The sequence below is a fragment of the Budorcas taxicolor genome, chromosome 8 (assembly GCF_023091745.1).
Source record: "Budorcas taxicolor isolate Tak-1 chromosome 8, Takin1.1, whole genome shotgun sequence".
Classification (NCBI taxonomy): Eukaryota; Metazoa; Chordata; class Mammalia; order Artiodactyla; family Bovidae; genus Budorcas; species Budorcas taxicolor.
The window spans coordinates 5,159,203-5,185,984 of record NC_068917.1 but is presented as its reverse complement, the minus strand read 5'-3'; the positions used below and the strand labels follow the sequence as shown (position 1 = coordinate 5,185,984).

At 42.6% G+C, this 26,782-nt stretch overlaps 1 protein-coding gene across 1 annotated transcript; it reads left to right on the top strand.

Annotated features, from left to right (window-relative positions):
* Nucleotides 1-3,875: 3,875 nt before the first annotated feature.
* Nucleotides 3,876-25,698, top strand: AADAT (aminoadipate aminotransferase). The gene is made up of 13 exons (XM_052644784.1): nt 3,876-4,107; nt 4,684-4,852; nt 6,172-6,304; nt 9,413-9,487; nt 11,529-11,738; nt 12,803-12,868; nt 13,908-13,990; nt 14,387-14,483; nt 15,721-15,782; nt 16,048-16,112; nt 19,614-19,720; nt 23,771-23,872; nt 24,810-25,698. The coding sequence occupies exons 1-13, from the start codon at nt 4,041-4,043 to the stop codon at nt 24,849-24,851; spliced, it is 1,278 nt and encodes a 425-aa protein (XP_052500744.1). The 5' UTR covers nt 3,876-4,040; the 3' UTR covers nt 24,852-25,698.
* Nucleotides 25,699-26,782: the final 1,084 nt, after the last annotated feature.

The window sequence follows — 26,782 nt, the reverse complement described above, 5'->3', positions numbered from 1 at the left end:
AAATAATAATAATAATAAAATACCTGTGACTAAACTTACCTTAGAAGGCAAAGACCTATATTCTGAAAACTATAAGATTTGATAAAAGATATTGAAAACATAGATGACACAAACAGATGGAAAGATACAGTGTGTTGTTGGACTGGAAGTATCAGTATTATTCAATTGACCATATTATCCAAGGCAATCTACAGATTCAATGCAATACCCATTGAAGGCATTTCTCATAAAACTAGAACACATAATTTTAAAGTTTTTTATGGAAATACCAAAGATCTCAAATAGCCAAAACAATCTTGAGAAAGAGGGATGGAGTTGGAGGAAGCACGCTTCTTGTCTTCAGCCTACGCTACAAAGCTACAGTCATCAAAACAGTATAGTACTGGCAGAAAATGGGACATTAGACCAGTGGGACAGGATAGAAAGTGCAGAAATAAACTCAACGCCTGTGGTCACCTCGGCTATGACAAGGGGGACAAGAATATACAATGGCAAAAGACGGTCTCAACAGGTGGTGTTGGGAAAACTGGACAGCTACACATAAGAGAATAAAATTAGAACATTCTCTAATACCATACACAAAAATAAACTGAAAATGGCTTATAGACCTAAATGTAAGAAAGGCTACTATAAAACTCCAAGAGGAAAACACAAGTAGAACATTCTTGACATAAGTGGCAGCAATGTCTTTTTGGATCCATCTTCTAGAGTAAATGTAAATAAAAACAAAACTAAACAAATAGGACCTAATTAAACTTACAAGGCTTGTGCACAGCAAAGGAAACCATAAATAAAATGAGAAGATAACTTAGGGAATTGGAGAAAATATTTTAAAAGATGTTCCTGACAAAAGATGAATTTCCAAAATATTCAAAGAGCTCATATAGCTTAATATCAAACAAAAAAAAAATCCAATCAAAAAATGGAGAGAAGACTTAAATAGACATTTCTCCAAAGAAGAGATATAGGCTACCAACAGACACATTAAAAGATGCTCAACATTACTAATTATTGAAAGTGAAAGTGAAGTCGCTCAGTCGTGTCCGACTCTTTGCAACCCCATGGACTGTAGCCTACCAGGCTCCTCTGTCCATGGGATTTTCTAGGCAATAGTACTGGAGTGGATAGCCATTTCCTTCTCCAGGGGATCTTCCCAACCCAGGGATTGAACCCAGGCCTCCCGCATTGTAGACAGACGCTTTACCATCCGAGCCACCAGGGAAGTGAAATGCTAATCAAAATTACAATTAGGTATCACCTCACAAGGGCTGCCCAGGTGACTCAGTGGTAAAGAATCCACCTGCAAAGCAGGAGACATAGGTTCCATCCCTGGGTCAGGAAGATCCCCTGGCAGAGGAATTGGCTACCTACTCCAGCATTCTTACCTGGGAAATTCCATGGGCAGAGGAGCCTGGCAGGCTACAGTCCATGAGGTCACAAAAGAGTCAGATACGAGTTAGCAACGAAACAACAACATCACATCACAGTGGTCATTATTAAAAAGTCTACAAAGCATAAATGCTGGAGATGGTGTGGAGAAAAAGGACCCCTCCTGCGCTGCTGGTGGGAATGTAAACTGGCACGACCACTATAGAGGATAGTCTGGAGGTTTCTTAAAAAACTAAAAATAGATCTACCATGTGATCCTGCTGTCCCACTTCTTGGCATATACCTGGAGGAAACTCTAATTCAAAAAGATACATGCTCCTCACTGTTCATTCCAGCACTACAAGGCATTGAAGCCTAAATGTCTGTTGACAGATGAATTGATAAAAAAAGAGATGGTACATAGTATTCAGCCATAAAAAAAGAATGAAATACTGCCATTTGCAACATGGGTAGATTCAGAGATTATGATATTAAGTGAAGTCAGACAAAGACAAACATTATATGATACTACTTATATGAGGAATCTTATTTTAAAAAAAAAATACAAATGCGCTTATATACAAAATAGAAATAGACTCACAGACATAGAACATAAACTTGTGCTTACCAAAGTCACTGGGAGAAGAAGGGGGAGAGAAGTCAAATTAGGAGCTTGGATTAAAATAAACAAAGTATGTTATATATAAAATAGATAAGTTCCAACTGTATAGCACAGGGATCTATACTCAATATCCTTTAATAATGGAAAAAATCTGAAAAAGAATATAGATCTTTAATTGAATCACTTTGCTGTACACTTGAAACTACACATTACAAATTAATTATACTTTAATTTTTAAAAAGAGACATTTTGGAGTCTTAACCCCTAGTACCTAGGAGTGTGACTTTACTTGAACACAAAGTCCTTACGGAGGTAACCAAGTTAACATGAGGCGATGAAGGTGAGCCCTGATCTAATGAGACTGGTGTCTTTATAAGAAGTTTGACAACAGGGGAGTGCACACGACAGGGAGATGCCATGTGAAGACGAAGGCTGACATCACGGTGATGCAGCCACAAGGCAAGGAACATTGAAAATTACCACACACCACCAGCATCTAGGAGAGAGGCCTGGAACAGATTCTGGGTCACAGGTCTCAAAGAGAACCATGCCTGCCGATGCCTTCATCCTGTACTTCCAGCATCCAGACCTGTCCTTTGTCTCTATCATCACTTTAAACAACATAGAGCTTCCAGCATAGAGGAAGCACTCAACAAATGTTTAGAGAATGACTGGGTCCAGAACACCTGGCCTTATAATTCATTCTGTACCCAAGAGTCCTAAGCCAAGCCTTTACAAGGCAGCGTGAGCTGCGAACCTTGATCACTCATTCCACACTCTCAGGAGAATTCCTCCTGCGGCTACTCCTGACAGTTTCAAAGTCTGGTCTCTTTGATTTTCTAGCAACCAATCATCTCTTCAGTTTTCAGCTTCTGATCTTCAGGTGAGCTGTCCCTAGCTTAGCGCTTGCCTACCCTTTCCCACCACACTGGCCATTCTCTGCCTTGAATTTCCAAGCACAGCCTCAGGTCCCCTGCATTCCAGTATCTGCTCTGATGGGTCACTTCTCTGCCTGTCTCCCTGAACTCAATCGTCACCACCTCACAGTGAAACAGCACCCTCAACTCTCACCTGTCCCACTGCTGCAGCCGAGTGGAAAATTCAGCAGAAACTGATGAAAGTTCAGAGCCTGCATCTTATGAAGAGAAAGCTCTTTAGTTTTGGCTCCCTTAGTTTTGTTACCATTGATTGGGAATGTGGGTGGGGATTATTTCCATACTTTAAAAAATAAAATTCTGTATGTAATCAATACTATAAGAAGCACAGACCTGTACAAGAATATGGCTGCAAAGGCTAATGTTCTCCTTGGCCCAGAACACCAAACACCTTTCACCAAACAGGTTCCTTGCTGACGAAGGGAAGATGTTTAAGTTTGTATTAAGTATCTAAGGGAATCACACTAATTAAATGTGAGGGGGGAGTCCTGAATCTCTAGTCACATAACATCTCCATTTTATCGCCCCGGCTATCCTGCTCCCGGAGTGACTCCAGGTCCCGGTTCAAGCTGCTAATGCGGGGCGCCAGCCCCCCATGCTGCCTGCCCCAGGACACAGGACCAAGCTAGAGGGTATGGCCGGGTCTCGGACTGGAGGGGCGGGCCGTCAGGGCGGGGCCGGAACGGAGGCGTGTCCTCGGGCGGGGGCGGGGCTGGAGGCGAGGACCTGTCTAGAGGCGTGGCCAGGGGTGGAGTTGACCTGCACCCACAGGGACGCCGGGGCTCCTCACAGGTTGGAGGCGGAGACCAGACCCGAGGCGCGGCACGCAGCCACTACGGGGGTGGGGGCGTGGTCTCGGGGCGAGAAACCGGCTGGGAGTGGTGGCCATTGGCTGCAGACCGCGTCACGCGGGGAGGGAGGGGGCACGCGTCGTGACCCTGTGAGTGGACTTGGCCAGGCCCGCCACCCGCCGGCCGAGTTCTAACCAGGCCCGAGCGCAGCCTGCAGCCGGAACTCCGGCCCTGCACGCCAGAAACCAATACCCAGAGGAAGTGCCTTTCTCGGGCGAGGGTTAGGCGGCCGGACTGAGGAAAACCTCCAGTCCGAGAAGGAGAATGAATTACGCCCGGTTCATCACCGCCACGAGCGCGGCCAGAAAGCCTTCTAATATCCGAGTCATCAGTGAGTCCGAGCTGTGCCCCTCTCCCATGGGCTGGAAGTGGGGGTGGGGTGCCCGCAAAGCGCCTCCAGCCTGGGTGAACCTGGCTCTGCGCAGACTTGGCGCAGAAATCGGGCCGGAATAGGCCCAAGGGCAGTAAATCAGCAACAGAGAGAGGCCAGGCCGCGGTGGGCATGTCCCAGTTAGAGTCCAGGGGGCTCTTCTGGCACAGGAGTCAGGGTTCAGCACAGCCTGCAGGTGCGTGCAGAGCGGGGAGAGCGGGTACACAGGACAGAAGGGCGTGCAGGGAGCCTGGCAGGCAGGGAGGGGCCGAGCGGAGGAGGGTTTTCTGTCACTGTGGCCTCTGCTTCGTCTGGGTGATCAGTCCGCCTTCTCAGTGGCACGTGTGGATTCCTCAGTTCCTCCACTAGCGAGGTCGGTACAAACTCATCTTCTATGTTTCTTTCAGACTAGCATTCTATCACTAGACATTATTACACTGTAAAGTTTTATTGACTTTAATGCAACATACTGAAGAATCTCTGTTTATGAAAGTCTTCACTGAAAGTGTTCCTTCTTCTCTTCCATGTTTCTTGTAGCTGAAATGTTGAGCACTGCACCGAAATCTGTCATCTCCTTGGCAACCGGGGCACCAAACCCCAGCACGTTCCCTTTCAAGACTGCGGTCGTCACCATAGAAAATGGAAAACCCATCCAATTTAATGAACAGATGATGAAGAGAGCGCTGCAGTATTCTCAGAGTGCTGGGTACTGATCAGTAGTTCAGCCGCTAACTTGTGTCGACTCTATGACCCCATGGACCGTAGCTCGCCTGACTTCCCTGTCCTTCACTATCTCCCAGAGTTACTGAGTGGGCGATACTATCGAACCACCTTCTGCTCTGCCGCCCGGCTCTCCTCCTGCCCTCAATCTGATCAGTAGATAATTTAACGTAGTTGGTTCATTTTCATAAGCAATATTCTACAGCCAGCTGATAAAGCATCTTGTGTCTTTTTAAACTGAATATCAGCATTTAGGAAGGTTTGGGGAAGAGTTTTCAAAGAGCAATTAAGAGCAGCAGTGTTTCCGACTGCTTAAGATCCCTAGTGACTGATTCTCAACCTTATATGACTAGGAGAGGGAGAAGATTTTGGAAGTAGGTACGATTTGTGCTCAGACTGGAAAAAATACAGAGTGAAAATAGATAGGTAAAAAAACCAGGATAGGGGAAAGGAGGAGAGGATGACACAGGAAGCAGACATTTAGGTCCTGAGAAAAAGTTTTAATGATTATGTTTCCATGCTAACCAGGCAGCTATGGAAATGTGTTGCCTACAGTTCAGATGTAGTTAATTTCATAAAGTCAAATGGAACAAATAGTCTAAGGCTTTCCTTAGCTGGTCTTTTTCCACTGATGAAGGGTAACTTACAGAGTGTCTATTAGTTATATTTTATTAGTCCATTCCTTTGTGATGGAAGAATAATTCATGTTAGGTACATAACAATTGTATATAATGTATGCCTGGAACACTCCTGCCAATGCAGGAGACATAAGAGATGAGGGTTCGATCCTGGGGTTGGGAAGATCCCCTGCAGAAAAAAATGATAACCCACTCCAGTATTCTTGCAAGCATAATCCCATGGACAGAGAAGCCTGGCAAGCTACAGTTCATGGTGTTGGAAAGAGTAGGACACGACTGAGCAACTAACACATAGAGGCTTTTCTTTCCATGATGCAAAGAACTTAGTGAACCTGAACTTCAGGTATCCTACAAAATCTCCCAAAGGAAAACAAAAAGTCAATAACATAGTGAATGCTCTAACGGAAAAGAAAAACTATAGGTTTTGGAATAAGGAAGCTTTAAATTCAAGTCTCAACTAATTTAACAACCAGCTGATTATGTTAATTTCTTACTCTGTAAGATTGTTGCCTTGTATTTTAAGTAAAGATAGTAATATCAGTGAAAGACATTCAAAGATTTTTAAATTAAATATATAAAGTGCCTGGTATGAAGTCACCATTTAGTTGCTGTCTACTACTATTCTGATTTTCACTACTGTCAATTTTTAAATGCATTCATGCTTTAGAATCCCAGAGCTGTTATCCTGGCTAAAACAGTTACAAGTAAAATTGCATAATCCGCCCACCATCCATTATGCACCCAGCCAAGGACAGATGGACATGTGTGTCACATGTGGCAGCCAAGAAGGTCTCTGTAAGGTAAGACTGGAGGGGAAGGGCACCCACGGCAAGAATCTAACATGTGCACCCATACAGCCATCTCTCCCTTAACCACAGAGCAGCATGTTTTGTGGGATACCTAGTCTTCACTAGAACCATAAGTACAACTTGAAGACATTCACCAGCCTGATTTCTCTTAAACAGAGAGCCCAGAGCTCTGAGTCCTTCGGACAAGATTCCCTGCAGCTTAGTGAGCACGGATCAGTTTCATGTGGCTCAGAGATTCAGGCCACGTTGAGTTAGGCCGTGGTTATGTCCGTATGACGTTTTAATTCCTCGAGGGTGTGTCCTGACCCTCCTGAGCTGAGGCCTCATCCCTTTGTGCGTCTGCTGCTGTCATCGTCTGTACCAGCTGCCTCTTGTCTCCCTCTTGGCTGTGCTTCTCCAGATCTAAGGGTACGTCTGGTCTGTGGCTGACCTCTCCTCTGGGTTAGCGTCTTCTCTCTCTGTCTCTCTCTCTCTGTTTGTCTGTCCTCTCCCTGCCCCTCCCCTGGATTACAGGAAGTCCCCTGAGGTAACCACCACTGGGGGTTCCTCTGATAAAGAGACTGCGTATACACTTCTCAGTTTCATACATCTTTTTCTTGAATAATTAGTCCTGGATAAGGAGATTCTGTATTAGTCTGCACATCTAGCTTAACGTATGACTCTTGTTTATACTAAACCAGAGTAGTTTTCTTGTTCCTCTTATGTAAATGTGAAACCTATAATCTGGTCACTTTTAATGAATTTTAATTCAATTATTATTACAGAATAATGTATTGAAGCAATAACGCTTTAAAACTTCCTCCCTATTTTATGACTTAATTAGGACAAAGACAAGGATAAGCTGCTGTTTGAGGTGGTTTTTTTTTTTTTTTGAAGAGAAATATTTGTGATGCCCCAGACCAGTAGGAAAAAAGTTCTTTTCAGTGAAATACCTTTCCTAGAAAGGTACACCATAGCCTTTTTTTCCCCCTACAAAAGATGCTCTGGAAAGTTCCTTCTTTGTCTGTCTCAACATTGGTCCTATCAAAGAGGAAGACAGCACATGTGGCCGAGAGCATCAGTAGCTCACCGGCTTGCAGCCTTGCAGTTGCAGAGGCCTCCTGGGAATCTGGTTTACCATTTCTTCCACTTTGCCCTCCAGAGCATACATTACTTTAGGTGCACAAATCCCAAATACTAAACAGCACTCACTCCTCATTTATGATATTGGACTTTCTCATGTCCCCTTGCCAACACAGGAAATGTTGGTCATGAGGTTTTCATCTGATCCATGAATTATACATGGATTTGCTTGGTCCTAGGAGGTCCTGTAAAATGTAAATCAACTAACTTGTCAGAGGAGGACTGTGTTTGTCATAAAATGCCTAAAACTCATAAGGAATAGTAAATGGAATATCCTAGGCCAAATCAGGAAAGAAAAGTCAGATCTTCTGTCTCAATGGATAGTGGCCATGATGTTTCTCAAGAGCTCTAGGTTGTTAAAATGACACAGAGGAGAGGCTTGACCTGGGGATGATGAAACATCACAGGGAAGGAAAGGATGGTTCTGTGCCTTGTGTAAGATTAGTTGGAACGGACTCTTCTGATTCAGGCAGGGAAAATCTCTGTCTGGCTCTGATGATGCCCTGAGGCATCACAGCGTCCTCAAGATCTACTCTGATTTGCAGGCCTGGTCTCCCTTGACCTCCACGTCTCCTGAGCCCTTGCTGAAACCGTCCTTTCTGGAAACTCCCCCATCCTTGCCCTGCCCACCCTGCAGTGTCCATGGTTCACAGGAGCCCCCCAAGACTGGGCCTCAGACCTCTTCCCTTCCCGCACACACCTCCCCTGGTCATCACGCGAGGTGCCCCGGTCACGCCTCCATCGCCAGGCGCCCCCCACATCTGCGTGTCCACCAGCCCCACTGGCCTCACCCCAGGCTGTTTCAGTGGCACCTCACACCAAAACACACTCAGCTGCTTCTCCCTCAGAAACAGACAACATTGGGGTGTTTTCTGGTGAATGACACCCCTCCCATCACCTCCTTACTGTGCAGCCAGAAATCCAGAGGCCCCTGCTTACCGCTCCTTCTCCACTTCCCCTCAGCCCACACTTACGTCCCTTGCTTCTGGTTTCCTCAGTGCCCCTCAGCTCTCTTCAGCTCCACCACCACCACCCCATCCAGACCACCCTTGCCTTTCCCTGGGACTGCAGCAAAAACCTCCCAAATGAGCCTAAAATCTTCCCAGACTCCACCTGTATTCTCACTCCTCTCTGATACTTTGATTTCGCAGCCAGAACGACCTTCTCAAATGCCTGTCTGATCTCATGACTCCTGCGTCCCGCCCTCTACTTCAAACTCTCCCTGGCTCACTTGTCCAAAGGCCTCCAAGGGATGCTCTCTGTCCACTTCCTTCTGACCTCCCTCCACTCTCCTCTTCACACTCCACCTCAAGCCACAGGATTCTTTCAGTTTCTCAAATGTGTACCTATCGTCACCTCTTCCCGACTCTTCACTTCCTCAAAGAAGCCTTCCCTGATACCCCAAGTCTGCTGAGTGCCCAGGTCCTCCTACAATGAACGCCAGAACACTGGCATCCACACAGCAGTGCTTATCACGGATCTTACATGCATGTTTATCTGAGCAGTGTCTAGCTCAGTGCTCTGGCACCTTCATGAGGGTAAAACCATCCCATACAATCTTCACTTTCTCGCCATACATTACACAGGCCTGGCTTATAACAGAGACAAAATTTTTCAAAGAAGGCATAAAAGTGTTTAGGATCCAAATCAGTTCTGTTACTTTTCAGTGTAGAAGAGAGGTTGGCAAACTATGGCTTGAGAGCCAAAGAGAATCATCCCTTGTCTGATCCTGTAAGTAGAGCTTTAGTGGAACTCAGCTTACACACTGTCTATGGCTGCGCTCTCACCACGGAGGCAGAGATGAGTGGTGGCAACACAGACACCGGGGCCCCCAGAACATGCCCCATCTGGCATTTAAGGAAAACTTCGCCAACTCCTACTCTGGAACCCTAGTGAGCTCAAAAAAGAGCTGGGGCGGGGGGCGGTTCTACAACTGGAAATCACACTCTCCAAGCTAACCTGTGCCTCTCTTGTTAGGTGTTTGAAATGATCGTTAATCCTGGAGATAATATCCTTGTAAATGAACCTATTTATTCAGGAACAATTCATGCTGTGAGTACACATTCTTACAAAAGGCAACTCTTTTTTATAGTAAATAAGGAGAAAGCACTGCACCTTTAGAATGATCTGCCCACTGAAAAATACAATAGCATCTTTGTGAAGAGGAGAAGTTTTAATAGAAGCAAAATATGCTAACCATAACTTCTGATATATACATTACTTTTTACAAAATCTAAGTGTGGAGGTGCTAAAATTCAGTTGTGCAAAATCCTGTCCACTGTTCTTAATATTTCACTTGAAATGCCTCTTAATTTACAGAGACATTTTTCATTACTGTCTATATTACCACATGAAAAAGACAAATCATGTGTCAATGAAATACAACTAAACCTATCAGTATGACCAGGACTTTCATGAATGTGAACGTGACGTTGCTCAGTCGTATCCAACTCTTTGTGACCCCGTGGACTGTAGCCTACCAAGCTCCTCTGTCCATGGGATTTTCCACGCACTAGTACTGGAGTGGATTGCCATTTCCTTCTCCAAGGGATCTTCCCAACCCAGGGATCGAACCCGGGTCTGCCGCATCGTAGACAGACGCTTTACTGTCTGAGCCACCAGGGAAGTCCAGGACTTTCATATCTAGTGTTAATTATGGGACTCTAGACCCAGAATAAGGAGGCGGATCACCTGCTCTGCTGGGCCCTGGTCAGAACTCAGCACTGTCTGGGGCGCAATACTTTGGGTTGATGTGAACACAGTCAGAGAAGCAACCACAGTCACAAAGAATTAGAAATTAGACCATACATTGAATGCTTTTAGGAACCATGCTCTTTCCCACAGAAAGAGGAGATCCACAGGGACATGAGGATTGTCCTCAACTACTTAAAAGTTAGCCATGTCACAGAGGAGTTAGATTTGTCTGTGTGTGTCCTTAGGTTTACAGAACTGGAACCAAAGTGTGGAAACTACAGGGAAGCAATTTCAACTCAGTGTAACAACTTTCTAACCACCAGTCTTACCCATTCTCTGAGGAATAAGGCAGGCCCATCACTGCAGGCGCTCAGAGAAAGCAGCCAGACAAAAAAGAACAAATATTGTATGATTTCCCCTTATTCAAAATATATAAAACAAGCAAATTCATAGAGACCAGAAGTTGATTAGAGGTGACCAAGGACTGGGGAGGGGGAATGGGGAGTTGTTGCTTACTGGGTATAGGGTTTCTGTTTAGAGTGATGAAATGATTCAGGAATTGATAGTGTCATGAGATGCACACGTTGCGAACACAGTTATTGCCACTGAATCACACACTTTAGAATGGCACAGGTTTTAGTAACACAGATTTTACCACACTTTAAAAACTAAAATAAAATAATTCCCTTTGCTTCATGATTGGAGATTAATTATTAATTACTTTCCTAAACTATACAGATAAAACTTGCATCTACGTAAATAGCTGGATGCACCCGCACTGTCACATGCCCAAACAGAGATCTGTGCCAGGCTCTGAGGGAATAGGCTGAAGATCCATGTGCAAGACTTCTATAAAACTATGTTCATGAATAAGGCCACTACTATCAGCTTCAGCCTCTGCAATCAGTACAATATAGAAATACTTGCAGACTCCTTGAGGAGCCAAGGCCCGGATGCTCCTTGGTGCCCCAGCACCACCCTGGCCCCCCTGCCCACTCTCCTGAGACCACCCTGAACCCCATACAGTGCAGAGCTAATGCTGGCATGGCAGGGGTCTCCAGGACCCCATTCCACCGTGCTCTGTGTCTGTTGCTCCCATGCTACACCGCTTGTCCAATATTTTGAGTATCACCTCTGCTTATAACTTCTTATGTATTAGCATCACAGGAGCTTTCTAAGATTGATTTCCTCTCTCAAAATCATTCCCTAATAAACACCTATTTTATGAACCAGTTCTAATCATAATTGTGAAGATAATGCAGTGTGGGCCTAGAGCTGAGGGCAGGCTTGCGTTTAAGGGTGTAAATGGTAGCATTCTCCTTAGTGTAAGAACCCTTGGCACTGATATTTTATAGTCATGTCTCCATCTCAGACTTGGTTTTCTCTCTGTACTTGACAGCTGCAACCCCTGGGCTGCAACATGATTAATGTTTCCAGTGATGAGCACGGGATTATCCCAGACTCCCTCAGAGAAACACTTTCCAGATGGGAGCCAGAAGATTCAAAGGACCCCGAGAAAAACAGCCCCAAATTTCTTTACACTGTCCCAAATGGCAACAACCCTGCTGGGAACTCATTAACAGCTGAGCGCAAAAGGGAAATCTATGAGGTATTTTCAAAGAAGGTGTTACGTACTTGTGTTCTTGATTCCTTCTGACTCTAGAAGAGTGTTCCCAAATTCCTTCTCTGGTTAGCCTCTTCCTCTCAAGGAAGATGATTTTTAATAAAAAGAAGCCATCTATGCCAGGGTCGCCACAAATTTAAACACAAGAAATTACTACAGTCTGGTGACTATGATATAGTCGTTTCCCTTTAATTGATCTTTTCACTGAAAGAGATGCTTTTCTGGGCGTGATGTTACATTCACCTCTTACTCCCTTTTTTCCGTCTGCCCCTCATCTGCCACCTCCAATCCATCCCGTGGCCCCCACCACCAACATTACCCAAACCCACCATCTCCTCAGCCACCCTCCCACCCTGACCCTGGGACTCCTTCGTGAAGCTCCTCCCCACACACAGCCCGTCCCCCAGCGCTGGCCCCACCACCAGTCACTGAAACCCTTCCTACTCAAGTGTGGATCGACAGCCCATCCTCCAGACCCTTCCCAACCACACAAGGCAAATAAAGATAAAAGTCCTTCACTTCCACACACTGACAGGACCTGGGCCTCTGCTCCCAAACTGGAGGCTCTCACATCCTTCCCTCTGTCCTTAAACAGCCATGCCTTCTAGAAACTTCTGTCCCTAAAACATGCCAAGTATTTTCTGGCTCCAGAGCCATGGCTCCCTGCTCTCAGTCTAAACATCTTCTCCCCCAGCATCTGCACAACTGATGCTTCCAGTCAGCCTGAGCTCTCCTGCAGCTTCCCTGTCTCTCTCTCTCAAACGTCAGCCTCCTCAGCCATCTGCTGGGCCCTCAGAACCTCCCACCTAATCCTCCTCTGGTCACTATCTAGGAGCTCAGGTTCTGTCTTTACCACCAGAATGAAAGTTCTGTGAGGACAGAACGTTTGGGGCTGGTTCCTCCTCCTAGGACAGTGAGCACTCAGCAGCTGCTGGGATGAATGAATGAGTGATTGAATGAGTACAAAGAGCTATGAATGATTTCAAGTAATTTTCATCTTAGACAGCTCTTAACTTTAACTTTACTCTACTTGATTTAACGTATTTCAGCTTGCAAGAAAATATGATTTCCTCATCATAGAAGATGATCCTTACTATTTTATGCAGTTCAACAAGGTAAGCGATGGTGTCAACTCAGCCCACAATTAGAAGATGAGGTGTTGTCAGTGCACTTGATTGAATATTAGCCTGGCTGCTAAATATTTTCTTCTGTGGTGTTAACTGCTTATTCCAGAAATTCCCTACTTTTAGAACAGTGGCTGGCTCTCTGTGTCAGGCACACGAAGGAACATGTGAGTGAAGATGAGTGTCGTCTTGACTCCACATCCTGACCGTAGTTCCACAGACATGGAACCAGAGATGTGGAGTGGGTGTCTCCTGGGGTGTCAGCCTCAGTCTCTCAGGGGAGGCTGATGGGTTGGAGGACTTGGGAGCCGTGGTCAGAGAGAAGGCGGAGGGCTGTGCTCAGTCAGTGATGTCCTGTGAGCAGAGGAGGGCGTTCCTAGCATCATGCTCCCTGCCTGCCATCCCTGTCGCGTAGGGACGGGAAGGCACCTGCACAATAAAGGACTTCCAGATCCTTCCCCAGTGTCCACATGCACCCCTGTCCCCGAGCATTGTTCCCTAGGAGACAACAGTAACGGCACAGACGCCAACGCCCGGTTCCTCAAAATCTAACACTAGAAATGCTCTCAGGGCTGCAGAGAACAGACACACGGATTCAGTCCCCACTACAAACCTACTGCAAAGAAACACAACTCTTGGCTTTTTATCTATTTGCCTGACTGTCATGTCTGCCTGCCACCCACCCTAAACACAACCATGGCCCCCTTCCCTGTGGGCACTTACTTTGAAATAAACATGGAAGGTTCAGCATTGCACGCTGACTACATGGCTCATCTTCATTTATACTTTTTCAGGGCTTCTAGTTTTTCTAAGGGTCAGCATCCCCTTTCTAAACAGCCCTGCATGCTGATGACCCTCTTTGTTGTGGTCTTTTCCAAACTAGTTTTCCTGGAATCCTTCCTAGAAAACTGTTCATCCTGGACCTCAAGCCTTGGGACAAGGAGGTCCTGTGTGAAGTTTCCCCACTCTGCACAAAGTAGGGATATAGACTCTAACAGATATAAATATTGTATTTACCTTCCATTTCAAGCCCTCGGCACCGACATTTCTCTCCATGGACGTGGATGGGCGTGTCATCCGAGCTGACTCTTTTTCCAAAGTCCTGTCCTCGGGGTAAGGCCCTGGCTCTGCCTTCAGGCTGCAGATAAAGGTGACAGGGGCTGCCCCTCAGCATCTTTAGTGCAGACAGTGCTTCTCACTCAAGATGCTTGCATACACTCACCTTCACACATCTGCTTGATTATTACTGTTACTACCAGACTTTCTCCCAATCCATCCCCACTGGTCAAAGATCCTTGACCGTTAAGCTATACTTATAAGGGAACTGGTCAGGTTTGGGTCGTGTACAGAAGAATTTAAAAATACCTTGTCAAATATTCATTCTATTTTAAGTGTACAATTAAGTTTATAAGAAGAAGTTTTACTAGAAGGTGTTAACTGTCATGAAATAAGTAACATGGTATTAATTAATAATGCATGATTGGTAATGTGCCTTTTCATTTTGAGCAGGTTGAGAATAGGGTTTATAACTGGTCCAAAGCCCTTGATTGAGAGAATTGTTTTACACATACAAGTTTCAACAATGCACCCCAGCACTTTTGCTCAGGTAATGACAGTTTATGAAATATCAATTTTTTGAATCAGATCATAAAAGAAATAGATGTTGGCAAATAGAGTAACATGTCACTAAGAGAGATATCACTGACTGCATCTCTAGCTCCACATGGACTAGCTAAACAGCACATATTTGCTCTAAAAGGCAGAAGAGATTTGAATGGACCTGATGCCATTCCAAGTATAGACGAAGCCCCTTGAGAGTCAGAGATCTTATTCATCTTGTGTCCTGGCATCTAGCCCAGGAATCCCATAAAAACAGTGTTAGACTCAACAGGATGGAAAGGGTTTGGTGAAGTAACACACAGTTAGCTCCATTGTCCTGGAGTCTAAGAGCAAGGGTTCCAAACCTGCTAGTGGCCAAGTGTCTGCCTTCACTGCCCATGTGCTAACCTCCCTATAGACACCAGCTGGAATGTATTTTAATTAAAAGATAGTAAAATTATTTTTGGAGACTGTATAAATTTCATCATAAGCTTTGAGAAATGATTGGACCCCTCCCTAAGGCAACCTTGAAAATCAAACCTTAAGGATAGAACTGCTACCTATGAAAGCCAAAAGGGTAGTTTATGTAAAATGGACATTTGTTTGATATTATATATTCCACAAAGTGCAGATGCCTGCATGTTTTATCACCTTGGGGACTTTTTCCCTATTTTCAGTATCTGTTATCAATCAGATTTCACTGTCCATTTATAACATTTAGAACATCTATTCTCGATTTAAAAAAATCTCTGGAAATATTATATAACTTTATGCATCAACTGTATGTGTTTATACTTAGGCCATCTAGGGCAGCATTTATTGGGTAGATCTGGGACTGGACAGTCTGACTTGAGTCCAGGCTCTGTGATGAGCTGTGACCTCAGGAAAGCTCACCTCGTGCTTCAGTCTGTTCCTCAGTAGAGTGGAGACAATGACCTGCCTAATAAGGGTATTACAAAGGCCAACTAATCTGAAATATTAATATATTCACATGGTACAGCAGTTTCTGACACATAGTGAGAACCTGATAAACATTTGTTATTTTTAATATTGTTGTGCAATAATGTTATTATTGTCACTGTTGTTAATCAACATTGTTATAATAAAGCTTGACTCTAAAAAGCTTGGTGCAGCTTGGTGCATCTTATTTAGGATGGTTTGCAAATAGTCAAGAGTGATTTGCTTTCATTTCTGGCAAAAACACATTTAGAGTATGAACCTTGTTACTGTCTCATGCTTTTTAGCTCCTGGTGTCACACCTTCTATACCAATGGGGAGAAGAGGGCTTCCTGGCTCATGTAGACAGGTAATGTACTTGAGGTTTCATACTTTACATAGAAATGGACTTCACTCTATTATTTTCATTTTTTAATTATTCCAAAATAATGGGAAAACCACAAATTAGAAAGTTTACCACTGGACAGGCCAAGAAATATGGTCTATTCACTCATCAAGAACTCAACATCTTCATCAAGACATAAAATAGATTCTTATAGACTGGCCCCACAGAGCCTTTTGGTTTCTGCAATCAGTGTAGCAGACACATGTTTTTCATTGTTTTCTTCCTCTAGGATTATCGATTTCTACAGGGAGCAGCGGGATGCATTACTGGCAGCAGCAGACAAGTGGTTAAGTGGTAAGTGGAACGCACATCCTATCCTGGGATGAGCAGCAGTCCTTCTATGAGTGAGTGATACCACAGAGTATTGTTAGTAATACTGGGGAAGGAAACAGGGTCCAGGAGTATTCTTGACAAGAAAATATTACCCTATGAATACTCTTAGTAGTAATAGCACAAAGAAATAAAGGAAAACAATGGAATGGCAAAGACTAGAGATCTCGTCAAGAAAATTAGAGATACCAAAGGAACACTTCATGCAAAGATGGGCACAATAAAGGACAGAAATGGTAAGAAGCTAACAGAAGCAGAAGAATTGAGAAGAGGTGGAATGAATAAACAGAAGAACTTTACAAAAAAGGTCATAGTGACCTGGATAACCACTATGGTGTGGTCACTGACCTAGAGCCAGACATCCTGCAGTGTGAAGTCAGGTGGACCTTAGGAAGCATCACTAGGAACAAAGCTAGTGGTGGTGATGGAATTCCACCTAAGCTATTTCAAATCCTAAAAGATGATGCTGTGAAAGTGCTGCACTCAATATGCCAGCAAATTTGGAAGACTCAGCAGTGACCACAGGACTAGAAAAGGTCAGTTTTCATTCCAGTTCCAAAGAAAGGCAGTGCAACAGGATGTTGAAACTACCGCACAATTTTGCTCATTTCACATGATAACAAGGTAATGCTCAAAATCCTTCAAGCTAGGCTTCAACAGTACGTGAACCACGAAATTCCAGATGTTCAAGCTGAATTTAGAAAAGGCAGAGGAACCAGAGATCAGATTACCAACATCTCCTGGATCATTGAAGAAGCAAGAGAGTTCCAGGAAAACATCTATTTCTGCTTTATTGACTATGCCAAAGCCTTTGACTGTGGATCACAATAAACTACGGAAAATTCTGAAAGAGATGGGAATACCAGACCACCTGACCTGCCTCCTGAGAAATCTGTATGCAGGTCAGGAAGCAACAGTTAGAACTGGACCTGGAACAACAGACTGGTTCCAAATAGGAAAAGGAGTACATCAAGGCTGTGTATTGTCACCCTGCTTATTTAACTTATATGCAGAGTACATCATGAGAAACATTGGACTGGAGGAAGCACAAGCTGGAATCAAGATTGCCAGGAGAAATATCAATAACCTCAGATATGCAGATAACACCACTCTTATGGCAGAAAGTGAAGAGGAACTAAAAAGCCTCTTGATGAAAGTGAAAGAGGAGAGTGAAAAAGTTGGCTTAAAGCTCAACATTCAGAAAATGAAGATTATGGCATCCGGTCCCATCACTTCATGGGAAATAGATGGGGAAACAGTGGAAACAGTGTCAGACTTTATTTTGGGGGGCTCTCAAATTACTGCAGATGGTGATTGCAGCCATGAAATTAAAAGACACTTACTCCTTGGAAGGAAAGTTACGACCCACCTAGACAGCATATTGAAAAGCAGAGACATTACTTTGCCAACAAAGGTCCGTCTAGTCAAGGATATGGTTTTTTCAGTGGACATGTATGGATGTGAGAGTTGGACTGTGAAGAAAGCTGAGCACCAAAGAATTGATGCTTTTGAACTGTGGTGTTGGAGAAGACTCTTGAGAGTCCCTTGGACTGCGAGGAGATCCAACCAGTCCATCCTAAAGGAAATCAGTCCTGAATATTCACTGGAAGGACTGATTCTGAAGCTGAAACTCCAATACTTTGGCCACCTGATGCGAAGAACTGACTCAATGGAAAAGGCCCTGATGCTGGGAAAGATTGAAGGCAGGAGGAAAAGGGCATGACAGAGGATGAGATGGTTGGATGGCATCATCTACTCAATGGACACGAGTCTGAGCAAATTCCGAAAGATAGTGAAGGACAGAAAACCCTGCTTGCTGCAGTCCATGGAGTCACAAAGAGTCAGACACAACTGAGTGACTGAACAGTAGCACAAACCCTAACCCAACTCTACATATGTCTTTATATGAAGTCTATACCTGACTTCAGCAAAGGACCTATGATTTTAAGAAAAAAAGATCAATTAGGCTAACAATCAACCAGCAATAACCTACTTAAAGCCAACATCTGTATTGAAAGGTTTTCAAAATTTTGCTCCAAATAGAAGAGGAATTGTGACATAAGCAATATATCCCTTTTCTAACCTGACTCCGTAAAGACAAAATAGTACTATGCTGCTGCTGCTGCTGCTGCTGCTAAGTCGCTTCAGTCGTGTCCAACTCTGTGCGACCCCATGGACGGCAGCCCACCAGGCTCCCCCATCCCTGGGATTCTCCAGGCAAGAACACTGGAGTGGGTTGCCAGTTCCTTCTCCAATGCATGAAAGTGAGAAGTGAAAGTGAAGTCGCTCAGTCGTGTCTGACTCTTCGCGACCCCATGGACTGCAGCCCACCAGGCTCCTCCATCCAAGTACAAACTAAATGCAATCTAAGGTGGATTTCTCATTACAGATGATTTGCCTTGTAACTATTAACTTCATTTATCTAATATTTTCTATCACTAATCTGATTTCAGAATAGTTTAGATTTACTTGTCTATTAAGGAAGAAAGTAAAATGAATTGCATGACTTTAATTATACCACTGAAAATGCCTTTGGCAAGAATAATAGTAAGTACAAAGCATCAATTCGTTGTTTCCATCATATCTGCTTTGCTATGAAGTCTTATCTTTTTGATAGGAGTACTATTGTATCTTCTATTGTGTTGAAAAAAAGGTTTTAATCCTCATCCATATTTTGTTGTTTTTTTTTTTTTCCTAAAGAGTAATGACTAAAATCAAAGTAACTCTTGTTCCTTCTTGGTTTCTCTATGCTTATATTCAATGAAACAAAGCCTACAAATATACCTGGAATTCCTGAATTTTAAGTCCTTCTTAATTGTGTATACATGCTGAGTTGCTAAGTAATGTTCAACTCTTTGGTACCCCATGGACAAGGGATTTCCCAGGCAAGAATACTGGCATGGCTTGCTATTTCCTTCTCTAGGGGATCTTCCCAAACCAAGAAATCAAATTTGCATCTCCTGCATTGGCAGATGGATTCTTTATCACTGAGCTACCTGGGAAGCCCATACTTCTTACTTATTAGTACATTCTGATTAAAAAAAAAAAAAACTTCACTGGACTTCTGAACAGCTATATAAATGATAGGATTTGTTGAAACACTAGAAGACTCTAGAAGGAGTTGAAGAATCCTCTCCTAAAATTGAAAGCGTGTCTTAGGGGAAGCTCTAAGGAAGGGAGGTGAGCATGACACTGGAGTTCCTGAATGGCCCTGAGACCCACTAAAATCTTAAATATACATGAGTCTCCTCCCTCCCTTTCAAACGTTCCCCTTGCTTTTTGAAATAAAACTGCAACACTCATTTTGAGGACTCATAAAACTATGTTTTTTAAAAAAATGCTATCTCCGAGGCAACTTTTTTGGAAATACTAATTTACAGTTACTGCAGTACATCATTTAAGCAATATAGTTGACATCATCAACAATGGCCTTAGGAAATATTTCATCTCTTCTTCTCTTTGTAGGTTTGGCAGAATGGCATGTTCCTACTGCAGGAATGTTTCTGTGGGTTAAAATTAAGGGCATTCATGATGTAAGAAAATTGATTGAAGAAAAAGCCTTTAAGAAAGAGGTAAAACAGGGAGTGGGGGGAAGCTATACTTTTTCTGTAATGTAATATCTTAACAAAAACAGCGAGAGATGTTTATTGCTGCCTACCAACTCAAGGATGATTTTGTGTATCAGTTACAATATCTTATTATTAAGATCATAATAGATGGGGGGAGGCTGTTTTTTTAATATTTACTTATTTACTTGGCTGCACCAGTCTTAGTTTCAGCATAAAAACGTCACTGTGGTATGTGCAATTTCGTTCCCCAACCAGAGATCGAACCCAGAGCCTCTGCATTAGGAGTGCAGAGTCTGAGCTCAGGACCCCCAGGGAAGTCCTGAGATCATGATAGATTTGGGGTTACAGAACTAGTCTCCTGGTCTAAACTAGGAGAAATACAGTCATTCAGCTCAGCTACTGGTTAGCCTGGTGGCTAAGAGCACAGCCTCTGGAGCCACAGTCCTTAGGAATGAAACCCAGCTCCAGCCCTGCCCTGATACGCGGTGCTGGGTGAGGTGGCCTCACCAAGTCTCATCTGGAAAATGCAAATAACAGGTCTCTCTCCCTCTTAGAGTTGCTATGATGATGACAGGCATCAACACGGAGAAAACACTTAAACTAATGCTTGGAACATTGTAAATGCTAAGTATTGGCCATTATAATATTCAAAGTACATTTTTTTTCCTGACTATGAAAGTAAAGCATATTCACTGTAGCATCATACTTCCTTAAAGCATAATGAAAAAATTTTAAATAGCCCATAGTTTTACCACCCAGATTTTATTACCATTTGTGATATATTTTCCTGAAGAGTTTGTATATACCTAGTGTTTTGGCTATGAAATTATTTTTTAAAGTATAGTTGATTTACAATATTACAGTTTCAGGTGTACACCATACTGATTCAAAATCTTGAAGGTTAGACTTCATTTAAAGTTATTGTAAAAGGTTGGCTATATCCCCTATCCTGTATAATATGTCCCTGTATCTTATTTATTTTATACGCAGTAGTTTGCACATCTTGTTCCTCTACTTCTATATCGCCCCTCCCTGCTTCCCTCTTCCCAACGGTAACCACGAGTTTGTTCTCTGTAGGTATGGGTCTCTTTCTTTCTGTTGTATTTATTCTGCATATAAGTGCTAACATGGCATTCCTCTTCTGAATTATTTCACTAGGCATGATACCCTCCAAGTCCATTCTTGTTGTCACAGATGGCAGGACCTCGTTTTCTTCTGGCTGAGTTCCGTGTATATGTGTACCACATCTTCTTTATTCCTTCATGTTTGATGAACACTTAGGCTTTCCTTTACCTTGAATATTATAAATAATATTGGGGTGCATGTATCTTTTTGAATTTGAATTTTCTATTTTTCCAGGTATATGATTGGATTGGAATTGCTGAATCATATGGTAGCTCTATTTTTAATTTTTTGAGGAACCTCAATGTTGTTTTCCATAGTGGCTGCACCAATTTACTTTTCCACCAACAGTACATGAGGGTTCCCTTTTCTCCACATCCTTGCCAACACTTGTTATTTGTGTTCTTTTTGTTTGTAGCCATTCTGATAGGTGTGAGGTGATATCTCATTGTGGTTTTACTTTGCATTTCTCTGATGATTAGTGATGTTGAGCATCGTCTCATGCATTTGTGGGTGATCTGCATTTTTAATCAATGTTTTAATATAGCTATGCAATTGTTTTAAATGATTAAAATTACACAAAAAAGTTTACATCCTGCTTTTTTTACTCAAACTTGTCCTGCAAGGGTTTCTTCTGGGTTTTTCTCTCCTTTTATACTTAAATCATCGGAGAAGGCAATGGCAGCCCACTCCAGTACTCTTGCCTGGAAAATCCCATGGATGGAGGAGCCTGGTAGGCTGCAGTCCATGAGGTCGCTAAGAGTCGGACACGACTGAGCGACTTCACTTTCCCTTTTCACTTTTATGCATTGGAGAAGGAAATGGCAACCCACTCCAGTGTTCTTGCCTGGAGAATCCCAGGGATGGGGTCGCACAGAGTTGGACACGACTGAAGCGACTTAGCAGCAGCAGCAGCATGCTTAAATCATAAGTATACTTAGATATACATCCTCTCTCATTCAGAGACATTGATTACACTGAGAAATCTAAACTTTTTTCGTCTGGCTTTCCAATTTACCAAATAAATTATCCTTTCTCTATTAATTAATTCCTTCATGGTTTTTGTCACTCTTTTCTAAACACCTGGATCTGTTTCTAGTATACCTTTTTTCTTGAAGCAGTGAGTACAAAAGAACAGACTGTTGATATTGGCCAACTCCCATGCTAGAGCATAAGAGATGAGGCAGTCTAGAGGTCAGAGCTGGGAACTGGCTGACTGGACCTGAGACCAAATCCACTCCCCTGGGAAAGTCACTCGCCTTCTTTAACTGCTGTACTTGAGCACAGGACTCATGCTTTATGAATTTTTTAATGCTAATGACAGCACACAGTAAATGCTTAATAAATACTTACATGACTCAAAGAAGTGCATTTTAGTATAAGTCAATCTTGTAACATTTTGTTTGCTTTCTTATCAATGCCATAATCATCTGGAACATTTGATGAATGGCTATGTGTGTGTATCCCTGAGCTAGGAGCTAAGGATACAGACTTCATATTTTATTATAGTTTTTTCAGGCCCCTTCATTTATTCCATATTCCCTGTTGCATGTACCTTTAACTTTCCTAAATAATCACCACCTTTTCACCACTCTCTTAGTCTAGACTTTGACCATGTTGGAAGGAAATTACTACCACTTCCTCCTTCTCTACAGAAATTTGCTTCTGGCACATGTCAAAAGAGTCCCACAATATTGAGAGAAATTATGGTTTTCATTCTAGATGCTTCCCAGGAGGCACTAGTTGTAAAGAACCTGCAGGAGACACGGGTGTGATCCCTGGGTCGGGAAGATCCCCTGGAGGAGGGCATGACAATCCACTCCAGTATTCTTGCCTGGAGAATCCCATGGATAGAGGAGCCTGGTGGGCTACTGTCCATAGTGTCACACAGTCAGACACAACTGAAGCAAGTTAGCACGTTAATCCTGACACAAAACTCATCTTCTGCCTTGAAATCTTCTGCCCAGAATGCCCCAGATCATTTCATTCTGCCCAGAATGCCCCAGATCATTTCATTCCCACCTCATCTAACTTCAGCACAGAGGTCCCACATTTACACCATGTAACAACAAGCAGTTACTTAAAACTTTGAATGTCATGATTGTACTAGGCAACCATCTCAAAGATTTTATTTCTTACTCGGGGACAATTTTCAAAGGCATGGTCTGCAGGCTCCCCTGCTCCTGCCATGAGTCAGAGACCTGGGTTCATGCCGCCACGTTGCTCTGCATTTTTCAACACACAGATCCATGATGACTGCACACTGCAGAGGCCATGGTGGGTCACCCAGGGAGACGTTCAGGGGCCAGGCTGAGAAGGAGCACCTAGACATCCCCTCTCCTGGCTGGGATTCCAGCACTCAGCCACAGGCACCTAGAAAGAGGCTGGGAACCGTGTTTTCATGGCCAGGAAGCAGCGGACATGTGCTTTAGGGCAGTGAGCTGTCAGCCACAGAGGTCACCAAGTAGAGCAGGTGTCCCACCATCTGGACACAACTACTTGACGTTTTTATTCCATCACTCTATGTATTGTGTTGCCACCTCCTTGAGGGATCAGTTTTCTCTCCACTCAGGCCCTCCACACTCTATATCTTCTCCTTGAAGGAGTCTTCCCTTACTTTTGCTTGACCAACACCTACTTATCTCTCAAGTCCCAGCTTAAAGGTCACCTCCAAATTTGATACCTTAAAAAGGGGTTTGGACTTATTTCACTTTTCTAGCTACATTAAATATTTATACACTTTTCCAGTTTCTATGCTTTTAGTTTTGTTTATTGTAAGGCATGCAGAATTTTTATATAAATTGATTTTTCTCTTGTGATTTCTTCAATTGCTTTTAAACTTAAAAAGTCTTCCCCTACTCAGGTTAAATTTTCCTCTATTTTTATTGTCCCTTTAATGGAATATTACCCATTTTCTGTAAACTTTCTCAGATATTCATTCTTCCGGGATGGGATTTCTACCTTGATAGTTCAGCTCCTTGCCCCTACTTCAGAGCATCCTTCTCTTCAGCTTCTCCAGAACAGATGGACTTGGTGAGTACCATATTCTCTTTAGAGAAACACTAGATATCAATTTATTTTTTGTGTTCATTTTGTGAGTTACAACATTATTTGTTGTCTTCCTTGTTTTCTGAAAAGCGAAAATAATTGGAAAGTCATAAGTTACCATTCAAAGAAACTGCCAAACTTCTCTGGAAAAATGATTGAGAGCAAGTTGCAGTTGAATTTTTATTGTCTTCATGAAGTTTTCAGACTAACTCAAACATTGTTTGCAGATTATCAACATGTTACAAAGAGAAACTCTTTCATTCCTTCATGGAATTAACATGAGCCAAAAGCATAAATTCATTAAGTCATCACCCTCTATCTCTGAAGGAAAAATTCACCAAAGGCCAAATAAAATAATATTAATGATTAGAGTTAATTAACTGATTAATCACAAAGTCCATCTTCAACCAAGATAACAGAAAGCAAGCTCCTAGGCACTGACTGATGCGTCGGGAACTCACAGAAGAGCCATATGCTGAGATCCAGTAACTGTGAGAAGAGTGCGTACTTATCCTTGGAGATGGGGTGCCTCTGGGTGTGTTCTTGATTTACTTGCTTTCTCCCATTATTAAATATGCTTTTCATAAGCTATATGTGAATAGAGTTGGACAATTGAGACTATGCAGAAGGCATATGCAAGTGAGGGAGCATACACAAAAACCAATTTGTGTTGTGACAGAAAAAGATGACCTTGAGGGAATAAGAATTTTAAAAGACTCCTGGGACTCTGATGTGCTTCCATCTTCATATATGAGTGGAGATGATGGTGTCTGACTCAGATAGAGCTGAGGTTAAGCCTGACCTTACATTGTCTGATCTCAACCTAAGGATGGACTCTCTTTGTTTGAATTTTTTAAGTTATGACAGACTTTTCCTAAATGGCATCCTAACTTTCTTAATTCTTCTCTCTGTTCTATTTTAGGCCTTTCAGAGACTGGCCCAACTTATAAAAGAATCTTTATGAAGAAATCAAACTCTTCATAGCACTCATGGATTTCAGATAAATTATTTCTGTATTTCAGCAAGAAGAAACAATCATTGGTGCTAGATTTACAGATAAGGTTTCACTAAATAGGTCATGCCTGCAGTAATTTAACTACACAGCTTTCAAAGTGCCCTTGAACCCATCAGATCTCCAAAATATAATTCATCCATAGCTTATGATAAATATTCAACCCACACAGTTAATTTTATCCTGGATTTTATTGTAAAGAAGTCTGTATTCACTTTATAATTTCCCATAAATCTTCTTTGAAACTGACATTTAATAGTAAATTATTTATAAGCCAATAAGTTAAAAATGGCATATAATGTGAACTTTGTCTCTTTTTAAGGAAATGTTATGAAAGCTTCCACCTGGAGCAGTAGTAAAAGAATCTGCCCACCAATTCAGGAGACTCAGGTTCAATCCCTGGGTTGGGGAGATCCCCTGGAGTAGGAAATGGTAACCCACTCCAGTATTCTTACTGGGAAATCCCATGGACAGAGAAGCCTTGCGGGTTACAGTCCATGGGGTCACAAAGAGTCTGACATGACTGAGCACTCACTCACTCAGTGAAAGCTTACTGCAAAAGTTGTTAGCATTTGACCATTGTGCATAATTTTCAGTAAGAGTGTCACAGACATTATATAATATAAAAATCTCTATAACATGAAATTCCAAAACTAAACATACCTAAAGATGTTCCTATTAATTCTGAGGAGAGACTGAGGACTTTGAAAAACGTTCTACATTGTAGTTTATAATTCTACACACCTTCAAAAACACATTCTTACCAGTTATGTGATTCCAAGCTACTACAGATCTTTGAGGTACTCAGGATATACTTTTTAATGATTTTCTTTCTCATCTTTTACTATCTTTGTTTTCCCATCTGATTATTAAAAATATGCTCATGTAATCTTTCAGACAATCCTGGAAATGTAAAGGATAAAGTAAAAGCCACTGCCTGTCTCACTGCACCGTTTATCATCCCTCCGTTTAGATGTTTCTGTGCGTGTACATGAGCATAGGATGTCATTAGGACAGTATCCTAAACACCCTGTATCCATTTTCTGTCACTATAGAACAATTTACCAGCATTCCAATGTAGTCATTGTGAAGTTATCAGGTCCTGTAAGGAATGAGGAAGTATTGGTCACTGTCATTCCCGAGATTTAACATAAATACCTCCATGACAGTTATTATTTTTCCACCATGTGAATGAGCTGGAGCGTTTGGTCCTGGTGCTCATCACTATAGCTATTTCAAGCTGACTTAAAATGAACAGTTGTCAGGAAGCACAGAGTCACAGGCAGAATAAATCCGGGGGGAACATGAAGATACACATAGTAATCAAATTGACAAAAATTAAAGACAAAGGAAAAATATTAAAAGTTTAAAAAGGGAAAGCAAAAAGTAACACACAATCTAATTCCCATAGGGTTATCAGCTGATTTCTCAGCAGAAACACTGGCCAGGAGGGATTGACATGATAGCTTTAAAGTGAAGAAAGGGAAGAAATGGAATACCCAGCAAGGCTTTCATGCAGATTTGACAGAAAAATCAAAAGCTTTACAGATAAGCAAAGCTAAGTGAATTCAGCACCACCAGACCAGCTTTACAACAAATGCCAAAGGAACTTCTCTAGGTGGAAAAGAAAAGGCCACAACTAGAAAAAAGAAAATTATGAATGGACAAGCTCACTGGTAAAGGCACTAAGGAAGTCAAGCACTCCTAAACATGATATCAAAAGCATCAATCATGAGGAGAGCACAAGGCAGGGTATTGGAGATGCATTTGAAATTAAAAGACCAGCAACTTAAAATAATTGTGTTTATATATAGATGCTATATCAAAACCTGCTGATCACCACAAACTGAAAATCTACAATAGACACAAACATAAAAAGGAAA

Excerpts from the sequence above, each read along its gene's own strand:
- AADAT (XM_052644784.1), top strand. The coding sequence starts at position 4,041 with ATGAATTACGCCCGGTTCATCACCGCCACGAGCGCGGCCAGAAAGCCT. Across the intron at positions 12,869-13,907 it reads ATTTTATGCAGTTCAACAAG|CCCTCGGCACCGACATTTCT; the intron begins GTAAGCGATGGT and ends TTCCATTTCAAG. Across the intron at positions 16,113-19,613 it reads AGCAGACAAGTGGTTAAGTG|GTTTGGCAGAATGGCATGTT; the intron begins GTAAGTGGAACG and ends TTCTCTTTGTAG.